The sequence below is a fragment of the Elgaria multicarinata genome, chromosome 3 (genome assembly GCF_023053635.1).
Source record: "Elgaria multicarinata webbii isolate HBS135686 ecotype San Diego chromosome 3, rElgMul1.1.pri, whole genome shotgun sequence".
Taxonomy (NCBI): Eukaryota; Metazoa; Chordata; class Lepidosauria; order Squamata; family Anguidae; genus Elgaria; species Elgaria multicarinata.
Window position 1 is genome coordinate 31,184,772 of NC_086173.1, and position 18,329 is coordinate 31,203,100.

The window sequence follows — 18,329 nt, forward strand, 5'->3', positions numbered from 1 at the left end:
TAGGATGAAGCATAGGTTCTACATTGGAGAAGTTTCATTATTCTACTCATGCCTTTTGGCTGGGATTAAGGTATTGCAGTGTCTCTCCTTTCCATTTATCTAAAGAATGTTAAAAAAAAATTGCACGCACCACTTCAGTGTTTTTGATATCCTCTATTAACTGGCACAAGGGCAATAGCCATCATGAATCAACAGGAAAATACAAAGTTCTTAATCTCATAGTTCTATTTAACCACAAATGTCTGCTAGCAGAACAGAAACCACTGGCCAAATGGTTCTCTCCCCTGCCCCCATCAGCTCTGGAGTTTTTGGAAATCTGGAGCGTATCTGCAAAGTACCTGGCACCTGTAGTGAGGAGAAGAGCAAGTGGAAGCCATAGACTATGGCATTGTAAAGATTTTGGGAGTAATGTCAATTGTTGCCTGAATACTGCCACAATTGATGGGAAATGTATTACTGAACACAACATAAAAGAGTATGGGTCATATTAAGATAAAATTTACTTTTTTAACAGGCCATACATACCACAAGATAAAATACTTTTACAAAATGGAGAGCAGATATTACAGGTATTGGTAAGATAGAATTTTCTGGGAAGAACTAGGCCGTGGTTCTATCCATTGCATCTCATAAACAAATAGCACATTCATCTTCTAACAACTGAGGAGGCCCATTAAAAATGCATCTTGCAGAAGGGTTTATAATCTTTGCTAGGTTTCTGAAGACTGGAGATGAAAGTGGCTGTAAAGTTAAGATAGTGAATTAATTATCAGATTTATTCTGTGCCTCTCTGGTACACAAGGGAGAACTGCAAATGTACAGCAATTCGTGTGCACTAATGGAACACTGGGTTTCAATTTTTCAAATGACCAAGTTCTAAGAATTTTTCAAATGATCAAGTTCTAAGAAAAAAGTTCATTGGGTTCACTAAAAACAGACTAACCAAAAGCGTGTAAATGTAGTTTCAACATGCATAATTTCCCTATACAATGGATCAGCACTCATTTCCCCAAGGATTATGGCTGTTCTTTGAAATAAAGATTACTGCTGGTGCAAAATGCATTTTCTCCTTTCTAACCACAACACACAAATGAAACAATAATGGGGTATTTTGAACAGATGGAGGCAACTTCCCAGCTACAGAAAACGTTTTCAAAAACAACTTCTTGCAGTTTCCCTACTAACATGCTGAGTGGGTTCTGCCAGTTATTTCCCTACAATAGATGTGATATGGCACTAGGTACTTTACATTGGACAATAAAATTCAAATAAAAGTCTCAGTTAAACTTTAAAAAAAAAAAGACTTCTACAGCTGATCCTAGTACACAATGCTGCCAGGAAGCGTGAAGGAGCAACTTTGGATTTTAATGTAGCCGTTCAGAATTGGATTGTAAGTAGATGTTCAGGACAAAGCCGTGCTTCATTTCAACATTGGAGAAGCAAAAAAGTTGCCCTGCCGTCCAAGACTGGTTGCAGACTTGCTTTTGCTTGCAAATCTAGGGAAAAGGAAACAGGATCAGCATGAAGTAGTTTTCACAGAGTATGTCCTAGGATTTGCTTGGTGGATGGACATTCTCCCTTTTGGAAGATGGGCTTGTATATCTGTTGTTTGTATTTGCCCAATCACAGCCTCACATTTTTACTTTTGTTGTCTAGTGAGCAGCCATTCAGGCTGAAAGTGTCCACTAGAGATTCCACAGTGTTAAGTACAGAAGACAGATGCAGCCCAGGACTGAGGGATAGTGCACATATGATCTTCTTTGCACATACTGACTTCCCTTCTTCCCTCCGTCAACCCTACCCAACTAGTGCTGCTGACACTCTGGGATGTTCAGCAGTCTACAGTAGCCAATTTACACGCATGCTGGCCACATGGACGAAGCTTGAATATATAGGATTGTAGTTGCCTAGCAACCATAATGCATCACTCTTTCTTAGCTATTGCAAAACTGTCTAGAGGCAGATGCACGTAAGAGCTGCTGTGGTACCCAGCATAAATACCACAGCTGCCCCATAAGGAACCTATGTTTAATGAGAAAGCTGACACCAGACAACTTTACATGTCCCATATGAAGCACTGCAGCCATCACTGCTGAATGCAAACAGTAGTTCTTTCGGAACCACCCAGTATCACTGTACTTCTCCTTTGGAACACTTACTCTCTGACATGGGTCAATTATCCACTTTGTTCTACTCTATCCCAGCTTGTCTCGTCACACTTCAAAGCATCTCCTCCCCCACATCATCATACAGTTGGAAACAAGTCACAAAATCCCTCAGAAATCATGCTTGTTCCCTTATCGCTCAGCTACAATGACTCCGCCAAAGGCTCCAGGACTCTAGCATAGGTGGAGGAAAACTGTTTGCTCATTAGACCAAGGAAACAACTGCCCAACTTACTTTGGAGTCGTTTTGCTGAATGTAGACCTGACCTTCTGGGACAGCGAGCTGCTTGAAGGAGTCTTCACCAGTTGTTGCTCTGGAGTGGTGAGTGGCCCCAACATGCTCACTAGGCAACAAGACAACACCGGCATCACATTGCAGTTCCCATTCTTAACTCATGACAGCAAGCACTTCCAACGTTAAAGGCATAATTATGAATAGTCTCAAGGAACAGATAATGCTTTACTTAACCTCATCTATTAAATGGATATAGAATGCCACGAAGTGGCACTCTAGTTCCATTTGCCAAGTTCATTTAGATGGCAGTGAGCCTCTGATTGGTTAAAAAGAATGAGGCTTGAGCAGGCACACACCGAACTATTCAGAACTGCTAATGTGCTCCAGATGTGCCATGCCCATTTTCTGCCAGAGTTTCAAATCTTGCAACAAGGAAACATTCTCTTAATAGAATGTAGGAAGAGCTGGACGTGGAGAATATATAGAGTCGGCAATGGAAATGAAAACTCCTATCAAATCCTTCTCCTCTCCCCTGAATGTGTTGTAATGGAAACACAGTGTGAAGGCATCAGGGTCTGCTCCACCTTGTTGGTTGCTACTAGGCAGGGAAAGACAAAACATGATGCTCCTTTGCTTTTTTATTAGTCCATGTTACAGGACAGGATAGGAGGAGGAGGAAGACTTTGACATAGACTTTCCATTTTCTATGGCCTATCTAGTCACATTCTGTAGCTCTTTTGCTCCTAGAATAAGGATTTAGATTGAGCAATCTCAACTTTTAGCACCAAACAGATGACTAGGAAAGAAGTGAAGAAAAGGAGCTGCTTAAGCAGAAATGAAGTGGATGAGAGGTGGCATGTGCTAAAATGCAGCAGCCTGAACTGCGATTAGAACCGGCTGCTAGCAGTAAGAAACTGGTGTGAAGAAGCAAGGCTATTTGATGACAGGGCCGAGTTTCAGTTCGCATTCTTGTAGGATCACAGCTAGCAATACAATAGGCCATAAATACCTTTCACATCTGGTGTGCAAGGTGTGGAGTAGGCATTTGAGTTTTCGATGATATGTGCTGGCTCAGTGTTTTCCTGCTCCACCATCATGAATTGACTCCAGTATTCCAGAGGCAAGCAGATCAGCCGCTCCACAACCTATAGAATCACACTGGTATGTGACTAACTCTTCCTTCAGAATGGTTCAGGTCAATGCAGAGCAACACAAAAACAAATAGCCTTAACTTATTCACACTGCTGACCTACCTTGGGTTGCCTTTTTGTGTCTTGGAGTAGTGTCATTGGATCAGGATCCGGCACAGCATGACCAACAATTGTAGGCCCAAAGACTTTGGTCAGGTTGGAAACATCCATTTTGGTATCTGGACTCTGAGCCACTCTGTACACAAGACACAGAGAAATCTGAGCAAGGAGAAATACTCCAAAACGTAAAGCCTGCCATTTTTGGCTTATGAACTATTCAGGGTTGTATTTATTTCTCCCAACACTTCCCCCAGACACACACACACACACCAATTATAGCATTCCACCTCTATTTTCTCTTTGAGAACATACAATCCAACTGAACCTACCTCTGGAGGTGTATCATGAGGAAAGCCAGGGTATCCCTGTTAGCCTGGGGGAGCTCCCCAACAGTTTGATACATGGCTGCCACACTATTGTCTTCATCCACGATTTCTTTAAACAAAAACACAAAAACTGTGTTTCTATTATTGCTTTTAACACATCAATAGGTTTCTCATAAAGAGAGAGGGCAGGGCTTGTGCTGTGTTACTAGTATACATCTGTTGGGCACAGAGCTCTACTCTCAAGCTTAGAATATGAGTTACTGTTACCCAAGATTGTAGGACATCAGGTCAGTAGAACCTCCAGACTCAATATAAGGAAGGGGAAAGTTAATTTAAATAGGCAACTTCTTTAGGATTTCCTTAACAGAAATACAATTGAGGATTGTAAAATGTTAAAATGTTAGGAATAGTGTGCTCCTAGCCATGTAATCTTTTTCCTCCTCTATCAGTAATGTATTAAGGTTTTTCATTATCTATAATAATAAACAAGAGCAGAATCAAACACTAAAACAAGGGAGGGGATTCGTCGAAAAATAGGTATCGTCCCTTTGATGATACAAAACTATAGGGAAGAAGAGAGGCTTCTAATAATGCAATTATGTCCTTAACTGTTAGAGTCTTGGCCTTTACTGCATTATTGAAAACACAAAACTTGATTTTCAGTCAGACAAGTAGGAAGATAAGAACAAGAGAGAAAATATAAAGAGGATATAGGAGGTAAATTTCTTTATGTCAGCTGGGTAAGGCGTCAGAGTAGCAAGTCACAGCAGTTGCTGTTTTGGGGAAACATTGTAATCTATTCCAGAATGGTATTCTATATGCCAAGGTACTCCTTTGTATATGTCACTCAACCATAAGAACCCAATTCCAATTCTATTATCCAGACATCAGTTTCAGGATAGAGCCAATATTTTGTCTGCCTTTAACACAACCGCAGAGGATCAAATCATTAGTTATTTTCCATGCCCTACCTGTGATGAAAGACTAAGAGCCAGTGTTTTATAAGCTTGGCAAAAAGCAATGGTTTATACTCAACATATCCTAGTCACTGGTGACAGTCCTGAAATAATTCTTACCTGCTGCCTCCATAAACGTCTTGTTCAGACGGAAAGTGAGAAGGGGCTCCTTAAGGTTGCGGAAGAAGTCTTTAAGGAGGCCACATACAGCATGGATATCGTCCACCTTGCTAAGCAGGGGCACAGTTTTCCCTCGAAGGAACTTCTCCTTCAAGTCTTTCACTGTGCGGTCACAGCCAGAAATTCGGTAGAGGCCTGTCTGTTGAAAGAACTATCTTTAAGCATGAGCTCCAGGATGTTCACTTAGAAATCTTCCTGGCATCAATGAAACTCACTTCCTAATGCTCAGGATTATACCCATTAATTATTGCACAGGCACCTTTTGATAGAGACTGTGTATTTGGTGTCTGCGAACTCTCTCAAATGAAGACCCAAGGGGAGCCATTATATAATTCTATCTATCTATCTATCTATCTATCTATCTATCTATCGTCTTAATTCTAAACAATCCCATAGGCAAGGCCCACACCTTTCAAGTTCACTCTTACCTCATGCAGCCCTCGCTGCTCAATCTCATTCACACAGTGAACTACAATGGAGGGGATCATTGGAGGAGTCAGAGAAACAAAATCCATGAGGGCTCCCTGAAAAACACACACACAATGATTTTCCATCTATATCTAATTTCACACAAGTCCCACAGAAGACTCTGAAAGACAAAGATTTCAGGTCTTTTAGTGCAGCTTGACAATAAACTATCCACAGAGTCAACAATGAAAGACACCACATAACTTGCACTCGAGGAAAACAGAGGGAGGAAAAAAATCACTTTTAATTGAATTTTGTAGCCAAATGCCACATTCTAAAGGTCAGATTGTCAGACTCTATTGTTATGGACCATAGCGAAATATGAAGAAAAAGGTAAAATATTAATATAGGAGGCACTAGGAATGCTTGAAGAAACTTCACATGCTTTCTGGCCAGTGTAAAAGGATGTGTACGTTTACACTGCAAGAGTAACAAGAAAGGCTACATCCTTTCTAGCGGGGAGAAATCAAATTCTCCTCCTTCCCTCACTGCTTAAAACTGTATAATTTGAAGATAATATCCCCAGATCTTTCTGAAAAACTCTAGGTATGCATAACAACTGGTAAGATCCAATTGAGCAATTGTTACCTGATGGTTCCCCCAGCAAAACGTCAAGCACTGTTACCTTCTGCTCACCTTTCACTTTACATCTGGCCCAGTACAAACATGCCTTAGGGATAGCCAGCAAGAAAGCCATCTATTTGTATATACCCCAAGGATACTAATAAGAAGCATAATGCAAAGGCTTTTCTTTAGATCACTGCCTAGAGGACACGTTAAAACTATAGGGTAAGATTTAGCTTTTTGTTATGGAAAGATTCAGTTTACAGACGTGTCACTTCAACAGCAGCCTCTTAGAGCAGAAGAGTTTCTTCTTGGAATGTTGCCGCAGCTTTTGGCAAAAGGTACCTCAAAGGTATTTTACAGCTGTGCTACACATTACATTTCACCCACTGAGTCCTCATTCCCCGTTCTTCAGAGAAATGCAGGTTGCTTACCTGTAACCGTAGTTCTTCGAGTGGTCATCTGTGCATTCACACAACATATGGGCTCTGCGCCTGCGCAGAGCCCATATGTTGTGTGATGCACAGAGACCACGAAGAAGAAAATTAAGCAACTGCAGACCATTCAAGGTATCTCATATACAGAAGCATACCTCTCCAATTCTGACAGGGGTTCCTGCTAAGGTAGGGATGCAGGGCAGGGGGCAACGGTCTCGACATTCTGGATGTGTCACAACCCGACAGTCTCTGCACTTCAGGGACATCTTCCCAAACTTTATTCGTTTGCCACATGGAACACATGACTCTGGTTTAATAACCTGGGGAGAGAGTACGTGTGCATAAAGATCTGGCCTGATCTGGAATAAGCACCGAAATACATTTAGTCCAGAAAAAAAGTAGGTAAGATTTTTATACCATCATAGAATCATAGAATAGTAGAGTTGGAAGGGGCCTATAAGGCCATCGAGTCCAACCCCCATCAGCTAACCACCAAGCTCCATTTTAAAACATTAAAATCCTAGATAAGAACAGCAAACATACACCACCACAGCAGCAGCAGCCAGTCAGCCTTCATGAACAGAATGGGATTAACCAATGTCCTACTCTGTGAGCTTGCCACAGGAACATCTCTGGGCAGTGGTTTATGGCACAATAGCAGCTACACCACTTTGTACCACACAGTTGTCTCATTGCAAGTGCAGATCCTGTGGGCAGTTGCACTTAGGCCTATGAAGAATATAAATAGGATTTCTTTTTCTTAACCTTGTTTGAAGGTGCTGTGTTTGACATGTCAAACCCTAAAAAGCTTAGGAACACCTCTCCAGCTATCATCCTACCCAGGAATTGAAATGTACAGGGGAGGCCCTTTTGGTTATACCATCACCTTATAAATTCTGGACTTCTGAAACTCGTAATAGTGCCTTCTTGGTGGCAACCCAGCTGTGAAATACTCTTCCCCCCTGGAGGTTAGACTGGCACCAAGATTGCTCAACTTTTGGCACCAGGTGAAATTGACCTTTGGTCAGAAGACCTTTCAATTTAATGGGCCCATGTATTTCAGCAAGATAGCTGGCGGGTGGTGTATAGTTTTGATACTGACTGGTTACTAGGCATTTGTATTATAATGATACATTGGAGCTGTTCACTCAACCAGTGAGTGTGGGTTGTTTTGAACCGTGGGTTAGTGTGTTGTCTGAATGCAGCTAGGGTAGCTTGTTAACCATGCAGTGTGAATTATTTTCCCAAGCAAGCCATCTTGAGAACCCATGGTTTGTTGTTGGGTTGTTCACTGTGGTTATTAAGTCACACATGGTTAATAAGCCACTCTGGCTGCATTCAGACAACATGAATGCAGAATACAGAAAACATGTTGCGGTCAGACAACACGCTAACCCACAGTTCAACAAACAACCCACGGTTCAAAACAACCCACACCCAACCACTGAATGTGGGTTAGCATGTTGTGTGAAAAGCCCCACTATGTATTGTGAACTACCCTGGAATCGTTTTATGATGACAGGAGGGATATTTTTTTTAAAAAAATGAACTATGGTTAAGAATTGGCTGCAAACTAAGATCTGAAGCGAGTTTACAAATTATGGTTAAGCATCTACCGAAACCTTTTAGATTTGATAAAATAGATTGTGGGGTGGAATCACAGCAATCTGTAGGGTGACAACAGGCCTGTTCAGACAACACGCTAAGCCATGGTTAGGCCACTAACCCTTTTGAGGCAAATGGTTAGTGAGTCTGTTTAAACCGTGGTTATGTAGCCACTATGGTTAGGAATGGTTCACACGACATGACAAGTCATGTTTCACATGACATGGTAAGCCATAATGTTTAGCTCAAAATGCCTGTCCACCATGACTTAGCATGCCGTCTAAACAGGGTCAACTTGTGCTAAGTAGAAGAATACAGTACAATGAAACAGTATCAGGGAACAATGTTTCCTTTTATGTTATGTTTATTATATTGTCTATAAAAATTAAAAAAAGAAAACTTGCAGATGTCTCCCTAAACATGCTGTCCCAGGCTGGGTTTAATAAGCTATGCCATGGTTTCACTGCACATTTGGTATCTTAACCAAAATTAAAGCAACAAGTGATTAAACGTATTTGCACTGAGCAAAGGCGGGTACATACCACATAAAGGCTCAGTTAAGACAACACGTTAGTCAATGCAGTGTGAAAACTCCACTCAACAGGTGAGTTTTTAGGAGGTACTCACCACACATATTCTAACTCCACCGTTGTGTGACTGTGGGCTACTGTGAAGTTGAGTAAAAGTCAATGTCCCTCCTTCACTACTCATGACAAAGAAATCTGTAGCTATTGGGAAAAGTCAACTCCACGCATCAGAAAACCCCACGGAGCCTGCCACACAACACAACAGTTGTGCAGGAACTCTCCTCTGCACAGCGTGGAATGTTTTTTTTTTAAAAAAAAAAACCTCCATCGTGGAGTTCTAAAACTACCATTGACTAATGTGTTGTCTGAACTAAGCCAAAGTGTCTTGTTCTGCTCCATTTGTCTTGACTCAAGGGATGATGATACTGAGAACAGCCTCAACTGAAGTTCTCAAGAACTTCAGGGGCAGAGGAAGAGGTATCAGGAGGAGGCATTTTTCCCCCAGATATCCTGGCCCCAAAATGTTTAGGACTTTACTAGCAATTAAAATTGGCCCCGAAACTGGTAACCAGGCTTGTTCTAAAAAGCCTGCCCAAAACAAAAAGGAATTCAGATAGGCTGATCGCTGCCTGCTCACTCACCGTTTTTGATACAAATTCATGTAGTCTCATTCCAGTGCTTCCAGGAGTGCTTAATCCATCTGTTTCAGATCTGTTTTCTAGCTTCCTGCTTCCCAAGCTTGAGTCACTGTTCCAAGGCTGTAGAATGGCTTGGGTAGAGACAAGACAGTCATTTTGCAGATTTGATATAGGATTCAAACTGACACTGGGTACCCCCAATTTAAACCAGCAAATATACCATTTCTTAGATAAGCTACAACTCCTATTTGCAATGCCAGGCTAATTCTGCTTGAAAGGAGTTTCAGGAAATCCAATTTTGTCTCTCCTTTCCTATTTTTAGTATTAAAATAATGAAGAGTTGACTTTAAAAAAATCAAAAGGTTACTTTTAGATCCTTTTTCCAGCCCAGAAGCTCAGGTTTCGGAGGGAGGGATATTTGGCAGTCAGCTTTCAGTGCACCTCCCTAATCCTTATTAAAGTAGAAATAGAAACAGATGTGTGGGATGGATTTAAGCAGAACAGATAAAATAGTTCAGGAGTGTGTTTTTCCCTTCTTTCCATTATAAAATAAAAGAGAGCAAGAGATTGAAAATGAATAAAACTATGTGGCACAGGAGAATCAAAAGAAAGTACACTCCTAGTTAATTCATAACTGATTTCAAACATAATTTAGATGCATGTTGCCATTTTCTGTTGAACTTCAATAGCCAAGAACCTCCTCTGAAGTGCCAAATTACAGAAATTATCTGTCATTTGTATCAGCATCTGTACAGCTACAGACAAACATGGCTTAAAGGCTGTGGTTATAAGGAAGTCACAGCATTTTAAATTTGAAGTATAAGTAATAATCTAAAAGCACACACTGACCTGCCTTTCTACGGCTCCCGACATAGCAAGGTATAGTCTCAATGGTGGAGATTGCTTCAATTGGGCCTCCATCATTAGGTACCATGAGGGTTGTTTTTGCAACTATTGATTCGTTTCCCTGAAATGAGGCATTGAAGAGATTAACAGTTGCAAGATGAAGTTAAGAGGCATCCTCTTCCTGAGCATATGAAACCTGCAATCCATTTTGACTTTGTGCAGCCTCAAGTTCCTACTCAGAGTACTGTGCAGCACAAAATCCTGGCTTCAAAGTGAACCTCAGAAGATAGCCACTGGGATGCAGCAGGACACTTTGCATTCACATATTATCTTCCAACCAGGTAATTAAAATGAAAGGATGCATAGGCAAATACTGTATGAATGACTCCAGTATATCATCCACTCCTTGACAAGCAACTAGCCCAAACCACAACTTTTACTATTTACAGGATTGTCCAAGACCAGGACATGTAATTCATTCACAAAATAGGCATACAAAATATAGACCAGCTGAAATGTCAGGGAGCACATAATGCTGCATTATGCCTAAGTGAAGCTGTTATGGGTTGTGTCTAGATGGAGGACCACTGTGTGCTCCACATAAGGCACTCTGATTTTTCTTCAGGAAAGATGGGGTGCATTACAATAAATAACAATGTAAGTTGCCAAGGGATCAATGCATTATCAGATATTTGCACTTCAACAGAGCCTTATATGAAAGGCTTGAACTGCGGGTTCATGAGAGATTGACACAAAATCTGCCACACGCTCTATACAGGTACAGAAGTGCTAATCGTACTGATCACCCCCATAATACAACAAATTTCCATATCTGCACCAAGACAAAAGTTTCCATATGATCGTGGGCAAACAGCATTTCTACACCTTACAGCTTGGGTTTGAAGAAGCTGTCATCTACATTGACAATGCCCTCCCTTTTGATAGATGTTAACATGTTGATCAGCCCTGAGTAATGGAAAGAAGTGTATGTTCCTAACACCAACCCCACCCACCTAATGACACATGGTATGTAAAATGCCAGACACGTCTGTCATAAAGAAACCAGTATAATTTTAGCAAAACTGCATACTTGGTCCACGGTAGAGCCAATGGAACGCGTTTTCTTCAAAGGACCAGGTGGGCCTTCTATATACTGCCTAGATGAGCGCTGTAAAAAAAATGTTTGCAATATGTGTTTAAATCAAAACATTACAGCATTCCTGGGAAAAGTCAAAGTAAATTCTATTCGAATGCTCAGATGCTAAATTCTGTCACATTTTTGTAGTTACAGGGGATGTGGTACTCTTGAAGAGTCTAGTAAAAATTCGCAGTGTAACTTTTTTTTAAGCGTTCTTTCCGGTTTGTTTCATCTAGTAACCAGATGACAGTGAAGAAAATTAAGTAGAAATGGATGGAGAAAGGAGTACCTCTGAACTCAGGATTCCCCACCCCCTCCTTTTAGTATAGGTGAAACAGGATTCAAAATTTCAGCTGTGCTATTAGTTGTAAGCCAAACTGAGGTGCAAATTATAACTTCCATCTCAGATGTCATGAAACTCTGTGTTCAGTCTCAGAGCTAGAGATGTAAAATTTCCGGAAATATTGAAGCCATGGAAAAAAACCATTTAAACGGAAATTTTCAGAAAAAATTAAATAATGCAATATTAGCACTTTTTACGGATTGAAAGTCACTTTGTTACTTTAGGAACATAAATTGTATTTATGTCCAAGGTGGTTTGGCATAAAATTATTACATTTGGTATATTAAAATACAGTATATTCAAACAATTATTACAAACTGAATTTATTATTATTATTATTATTATTACCACCACCTTTTTGGTAACAAATGGAGCTACAAGCTCCTGCACTGTTAGGAACACCTGAACTGTAAGGAACCTCTTTGGTTTTGCCAGTTTATGAGGAGCAGGCAAAAAATAATTTAAAACAACAACAGAGGAAACCATCAACATTAGTAACAAAATTATTTATGTCTCTGCTAGTCCTCCACAGTGTCAAGCAGACATAAAGCATAAGTGTGGAAAATATTTGCTGGTTTGGCCATTTACAACTACTGTCCATTTGATACCATGATGACCCAAGTGAAGTGCACTGAAAAATGCATACAGACACAAATTCAGTCATGTGTGAAACCCTCGCTTTACATAAGACCATACAAGCTACTAAAGGGGAAAGAAAATACATACCCTTTTCTCTCTTTTCTTTAACCTGACAGTCTTTACCAATGTGGAATCCCAATCCTGGAGATGAGAAAAGAATTTGATTAGCATCACACAGACTGTTGAATGTGATGTTTATTAATTCTTTTATCATCCATTTACATTACTAAAACTATGAATTTCATGTACCATGTACATGAAATTGTACAGCACCATGTACATTGATGGTGCTATATAAATAAATAATAATAATAAAAAAAATAATAACAACATGACAATGGGATCTGGGACCAAAATCTTAATACTGAAGTACAGTCAGATTAAGAACAATTCACATTCTTAGTACATGTCTCCTTACACAGGGTTATATTTTAACATCATTAAGATAGCAAAAGAAGTAGAAGTCAGATCAGTTACATTACCAGTGATTCATCGGTCTTGTCAAAACTGATGTCAGATAAATTTGAACCAGATTCATCTATTGTTGACAGTCTATATATAAAAATAATATTTACAAATCACACATATGCACATAACGTTCACAATTCCTGACTTCACCTTCATCAGGGCTTTCTAATTGCTAACCCAGTTACTTAGCCTTTGAACAAAACCAGAACCTACTAGAAAGAAAGCTACAGCATATACAGACCTGTATGCATTCTATACAAGTGCAACTTTGCTATACAAACATGGGATTTGATGCCTGCATAGAAGACCTTGGAATGTAGGCTTCATTTTTATAAGAAGCAAGGGTGTAAACAGCCAGATTTAAGAACCTATAAATCCCACTGGTTTCAACAGGAGAAAGCTAAGCATGTTTCTAATACTCCCATAGAAATCAATGGGCCATAGATTTAGTTTAAGAGCACATGTATCTCCAATTGCCATATTCTTTCTTCATTCCATTCACCTAATTCTTGCTAAAACTGGCTCCTGGAGGGAAAATGTAAGGCAAAGAGAGATCTGCTTATTGCTATAACCAACCTTTCCCAACTTGGCCTCCAGATGACTTGGACTACAACTCCCATCATTCCACCCAGCAGGGCCACAGTGGCATGGGACAGTGAGAACTATAGTCAAAACACATCTAGAGGCCACCAAGTTGGGAAAAGTTGATTCAATCTATTCTGTTTGCAAAATTTGGGTTCTTTTGGTATAGCACATATGCACACAGCTGGTCATCTGCAGAGCTAGGTGTATTCTGCCCATAATGGAAACTGCTGTGCCTGTTGCAGAATTTGGAATTCTCAGAATCCCAGCTTGCAGCTAAAATGATGGTTCTAATAATCACAGAAGTAAGATTTCATAATGTGTTGGAATTTTCTACTGAAGATTCATAAATTAAGCTGGTGCTTTGTTTTGGACTTTCAGCACAGCTTCTAATTATTTATATTGCTGTTTCCCTTGCCTCTTTTACCTAGATTTATCCCATGTTTTTACCTTTCCATCACCACCATTCCTCTTTTTAACTTCCATCATTCCAATTCTTGCCCTAAAGAACAAGTTGTTCAAAAACCTGAATCTCAGAAAAATAATTATTTTGATCCAACATGTGTTCCCCTGCTTCAGAATGGGGGTCCTTCTCACACAAGGCATAATTATATGCATTTTCCTTTACTGATACAGAAAGGGGGACAGCACAAATACTTAGTATAAGTACCAACATTCAGCATGACTCTTCCTAATCTTCTTCAACATCATTTGGGTGGGCATAATGAGCTATTCAATTTACATTGCATTATTTCATCATTCCATCATTAAAGAAAGCTCTTCTAAGGCTTTGTATCTTTCCAAATACAATCTCTTTGCAAATCTCTATTGTTGTTTAGATACAAGTGCCTATCTGGGCTGCAACTCGGTACAGCATTCCCAGTGTGAACACACAACTTTATATTGTATGTAATGCATAAATACTGATTGAAATGCTGTTCTAAATTAGCGTCTTCCTCAACTACTCCTTCTAATTCCTAAGTGCTAAACTTCATTGACTACTGATGCAGGAAGCAGAAATCTATGCTTAATACTACAAAAGAATCCTTCCCAAGATGCACTGAAGCATGATGCAGATCAAATAACTATTTGCCAGACAAAAAAATACATGACTGCTGCTTAGAACTAGATCAGTTTGCTGAAAAAGATATTTCTGAACTAGCATTCACACCTTTAAGTGTGTTCCTGATGCAGAGGCAGAGTTATTGACATTCAGGTTAGCACTGCTACATCAGAGGATAAACTTTTTTTTTTCCTACCGGGGATAGTATTTTAGGTATAATCTGTAATAATTCTACAAACAAAAAAAGTGCTCTTGTCAAAGGAACACTGTTTTTATACTTCTTTTACAGTCACACTGAAAATTCTCAGAGACCTGGTATCCAGAAAGTTACCATCTAAGCAACTAGTGCTGATAGTTTTGCATACTGTGAATGCTAAGACTTTAGATTACCAAGTCATCATGAAGTTTAAGGGAAACACTAGCAACCACTGTCACACAATTTTTAAAAGCTTTGAGTACGGAAGACTACATTTTACATGCTATTAATCTGTTAGAGCTACACTAAAGTGGTGTTCAGACCATCAAGAGTGACATCTTAAAATTACTATCTCCTGTGAATACATGCTGAATCTTTACCTTTCTGACCCTGAGCAAAGTTTTCAAGAGGCTGGAGAAATGTTCCTTAGCCAGTGAAAGGAAGCCAAGTTGGCCATCTACCATCTTTGCAGCCAAACCACCTAAGAAATACCCCTACATCAAGGTAATATCTGACTAATCTACCTTTTGCTCCCACCAATGGAAGCTTGAGGCCTGTTTAGGAAAGCCAGTGCAGATTTCTGTTCTTCACTCAGTTGAATACTGCCTGATGAATCACACATGAGAAGCTCTCTGATCAACTGGATCTGCCGCTCCTGCAAGTTTGAAAACATCAAAAGTAGTCTTACTTTACATTTATGAGACAGACAGCCCATAATAAACATAGCCTTCCGAGGAACACTGCTACATCACCAGCATATTAATGTATATAAAGAGATGCACACCTGTCTTTCAAGTGATAGCATCAGCTTAGTTTAAAGCAGCGGCAAAGAGATTGTGCTGAATCAAATTGCTACCCAGTGTAAAAAGATAAGGTACTCCAAATAGTTTTCTTTCAACCATATAGCAATTTGCTGGTATCTTACCAATTTTATGTGCAAATTATAATAGTTCCCACCTTATTAGCCTGGCAAAAAAAGAAAAGAAAAAAAGGAACTTGTAAATTCATAAAGTGGCCAAAAAATGAGCGATGCAGAAAGAGGCAGTGAACATCACAATGTCTCCTTGGGGTTATAGGAACCCCAGTTTAAGCTTGACTTTCTGCAAAGCAGGACCTCCCACAATTCCCCATATTTATATCAAAGCCCCTGAATCTGTGGAATCGATCAAGCTTTTTGAGCTGTCAGCCTGCTTCTTTCCTCAGTGCTCTGGGTGTTTTATACTATATCATCTTAAGTCCAGCAGTGATTCTTGGTTTTCAAGAGACCTTGACACCCTTATACCGCTATAAATAAGATCTTCCTTACTATCCAAGTATTTCTGGGAACTTATACCTTTATGGCTAAAGAGAGTTCCTTCTGTGGTATCAGGGTCATTTAAATCTGTAGTGACACGTGTCTCCTTCTCTTGGGTGTTTTTTGGGTATAAGGAATGGGAGGGACCTAAAGCCAGGGGAGGTATCAGATTTTCAAAAAAATCTTGAGATAAAAATACTGCTCCCAGCAAAAGCATCTCTGCTGTCATATACAATATGTTGCCCCTGAGTTCTGGAAGAAATGTAATCCTGGAAACAGCAGAGGGTAGAATCCAATATCATGCTGAAGAGAGTTCACAGATGCTCTTATGTTCTTATTCTAAGCCTGCTGCTCTGCTTTGTTAAGAAAAGTTGAAACAATGTTATACACACCAGCTTTTCACAGTCTGCTTCAGCTCGCTGTCTCCGTTTGATCTCCACGTCCACTTGGTTTCGGGCATGTTTCAGCTTCACATCCAGGGCACTACGCTCAGTTTCTGTTTTCATCAAAAGATCTTTGTACCTGGCCACCTCATGATCCATTTTCTGCCACTTTCTCCTGAACTCTTCAAAGTTCTTGGCCAGCTGGATAAATTCTGGAAAGAATGCACATTGTAATTCATTTATAATGGAGCACCTCCCTAATAACGGTCAGCATTTCCTCCTTAAATATTATTTCAATAGAAATGTATCACGATGGAAAGATAGCAACAATACAGAAGTGTTGGCCAACCAGTTATTGAGAATGTAATTCAGAAGGAAAGCCTGGACTCAAGAAGTTACCCTGTAGCTATAAGCCTATATACACTTTAACTGGCATTAAGTCCAACTGAATACAGTGGAATTTCATTTTGAGTAAACATGCATAGGTGTGTGTTACAAGAGAACTATAAACATGTATCAGGCCAGTATCTCCCATTATCCAAATCAAGGATTTCTACTGGGCTACGCAGTCTGAGACAATGTTAAGAAAGAGCAATGACAGTGTTGTAGAAGACAAGCGTGTGACTAAAGCAACTTAAATAAAAATATGAACTTGCTGACAATTGTCATACCCGAGAATGGAACTGCAGCTATAATTAACTTGGGAGCAGATTATTTTATGGTCACAGATTAGCACACCAGAAGGACGTTCAACAGCAAAATTTAAATGTAACTGCTGTAATATGCTTCAGTAGATGTAGATTAGTATTACAGATGTCTGGGCCGGCAACTCTATTCAGCTAGATAATTATACAAATATTGATTTGAAAGGAAAAAGCCAATTTCCTTTAGCTTCTTAACACTGCCCTAAAGGGAATATAAATGTTCCATCCTGCAAAGCTACAGCTACAGAAGATTGGACAAACTTGCCTCCAGCCAGTGTCCTCCCCCACACCCCCATTATGTACGATGTCGTTATTCTGTGACACAGCACAGACTTCCCTTGGGCTCCTTGAGGCCTGCAAGAGTACATGGCAATGTAACATCATGTCCCTGAGGCAATAGATAGAATAAAGTAACTACTGAACCTTAATGTTTTAACCACATGCTCTGCACTGTTGCCTAGAAACCACATTGTACAAACCTGGCTTGATGGTATGCAGATTGGAAAGGCATGCATCTCAATAATCCAGCTTCCAGAATCAGTTAACACATGTTAACTGGTGATCTAAGGGATTTACCTCACAAGTCTTTGAATCGCAGAGCAGGGAGAACCTTCAAATGTAATACAGATTTTTTTTACCCCTAACATTAGTCACCTGCAGTGTCCACGAAAGCTAACAACTTACTGTATTCATTGCCTTCATTTAGAATTTCTGTTTGGCACACGAATTGATCAAATAGATTTCGTACATTCAGCACTGTTGTCTCCATTGGTGTGCTAAGAAAATGAAATAATTCAGAGATTAGTCTATTAGACACAGCAATTCCTGCCAGCAAGATTAAGTTTAAAACTCAAGAATAAACACCACATTGCAGTTGCTGCCGTTTGCAGGTAAACAGATAGCTGAATACCACAGCCACTGTATCCATCTACACATTCCGTATATAAAACCTGAATAAGGCTGTGGGGGTACTGCACAAATGCGATTTGCACCATAAGTCTCCCACAACTGTATGGTCATACTCCGCATGGGTGGGCTTGCCTGCTCTACTCCTCTGACCAGAAGAATACGTTACATCCAACTTTCCTTTTTCAGTCAACAGGGGAGTGGAAAAGACAGGTAAGGAATCTCCAATCGTAGTATTCCTGGTCTGGTGGGCTGAAGTATTCCTTATAAAATCTGTTGCAAAAGATGCCTTAGCAGAGGCAAACTTCCCTACAGATATTCTCTAGAAGAGCATTGGTATGAAGAGTAGCAAATGCTGTTGGACCAAGGACCAAATGTGTTGTGATGCTAGGAGGTGGAGAACAGTATGAGATGTA

At 40.0% G+C, this 18,329-nt stretch overlaps 1 protein-coding gene across 1 annotated transcript; it reads right to left on the reverse strand.

Moving 5' to 3' along the window:
* Window positions 1-617: 617 nt before the first annotated feature.
* On the reverse strand, window positions 618-17,785 carry RACGAP1 (Rac GTPase activating protein 1). Its single transcript, XM_063123154.1, has 16 exons — window positions 17,692-17,785; window positions 16,313-16,515; window positions 15,151-15,281; window positions 12,800-12,869; window positions 12,405-12,458; window positions 11,288-11,365; window positions 10,201-10,318; window positions 9,355-9,482; window positions 6,737-6,901; window positions 5,541-5,636; window positions 5,053-5,251; window positions 3,980-4,085; window positions 3,654-3,786; window positions 3,410-3,545; window positions 2,401-2,509; window positions 618-1,496 (listed from the first exon to the last, which is right to left on the reverse strand). Exons 1-16 carry the CDS (start codon window positions 17,774-17,776, stop codon window positions 1,421-1,423), a joined length of 1,887 nt encoding a protein of 628 aa, XP_062979224.1. The 5' UTR covers window positions 17,777-17,785; the 3' UTR covers window positions 618-1,420.
* Window positions 17,786-18,329: the final 544 nt, after the last annotated feature.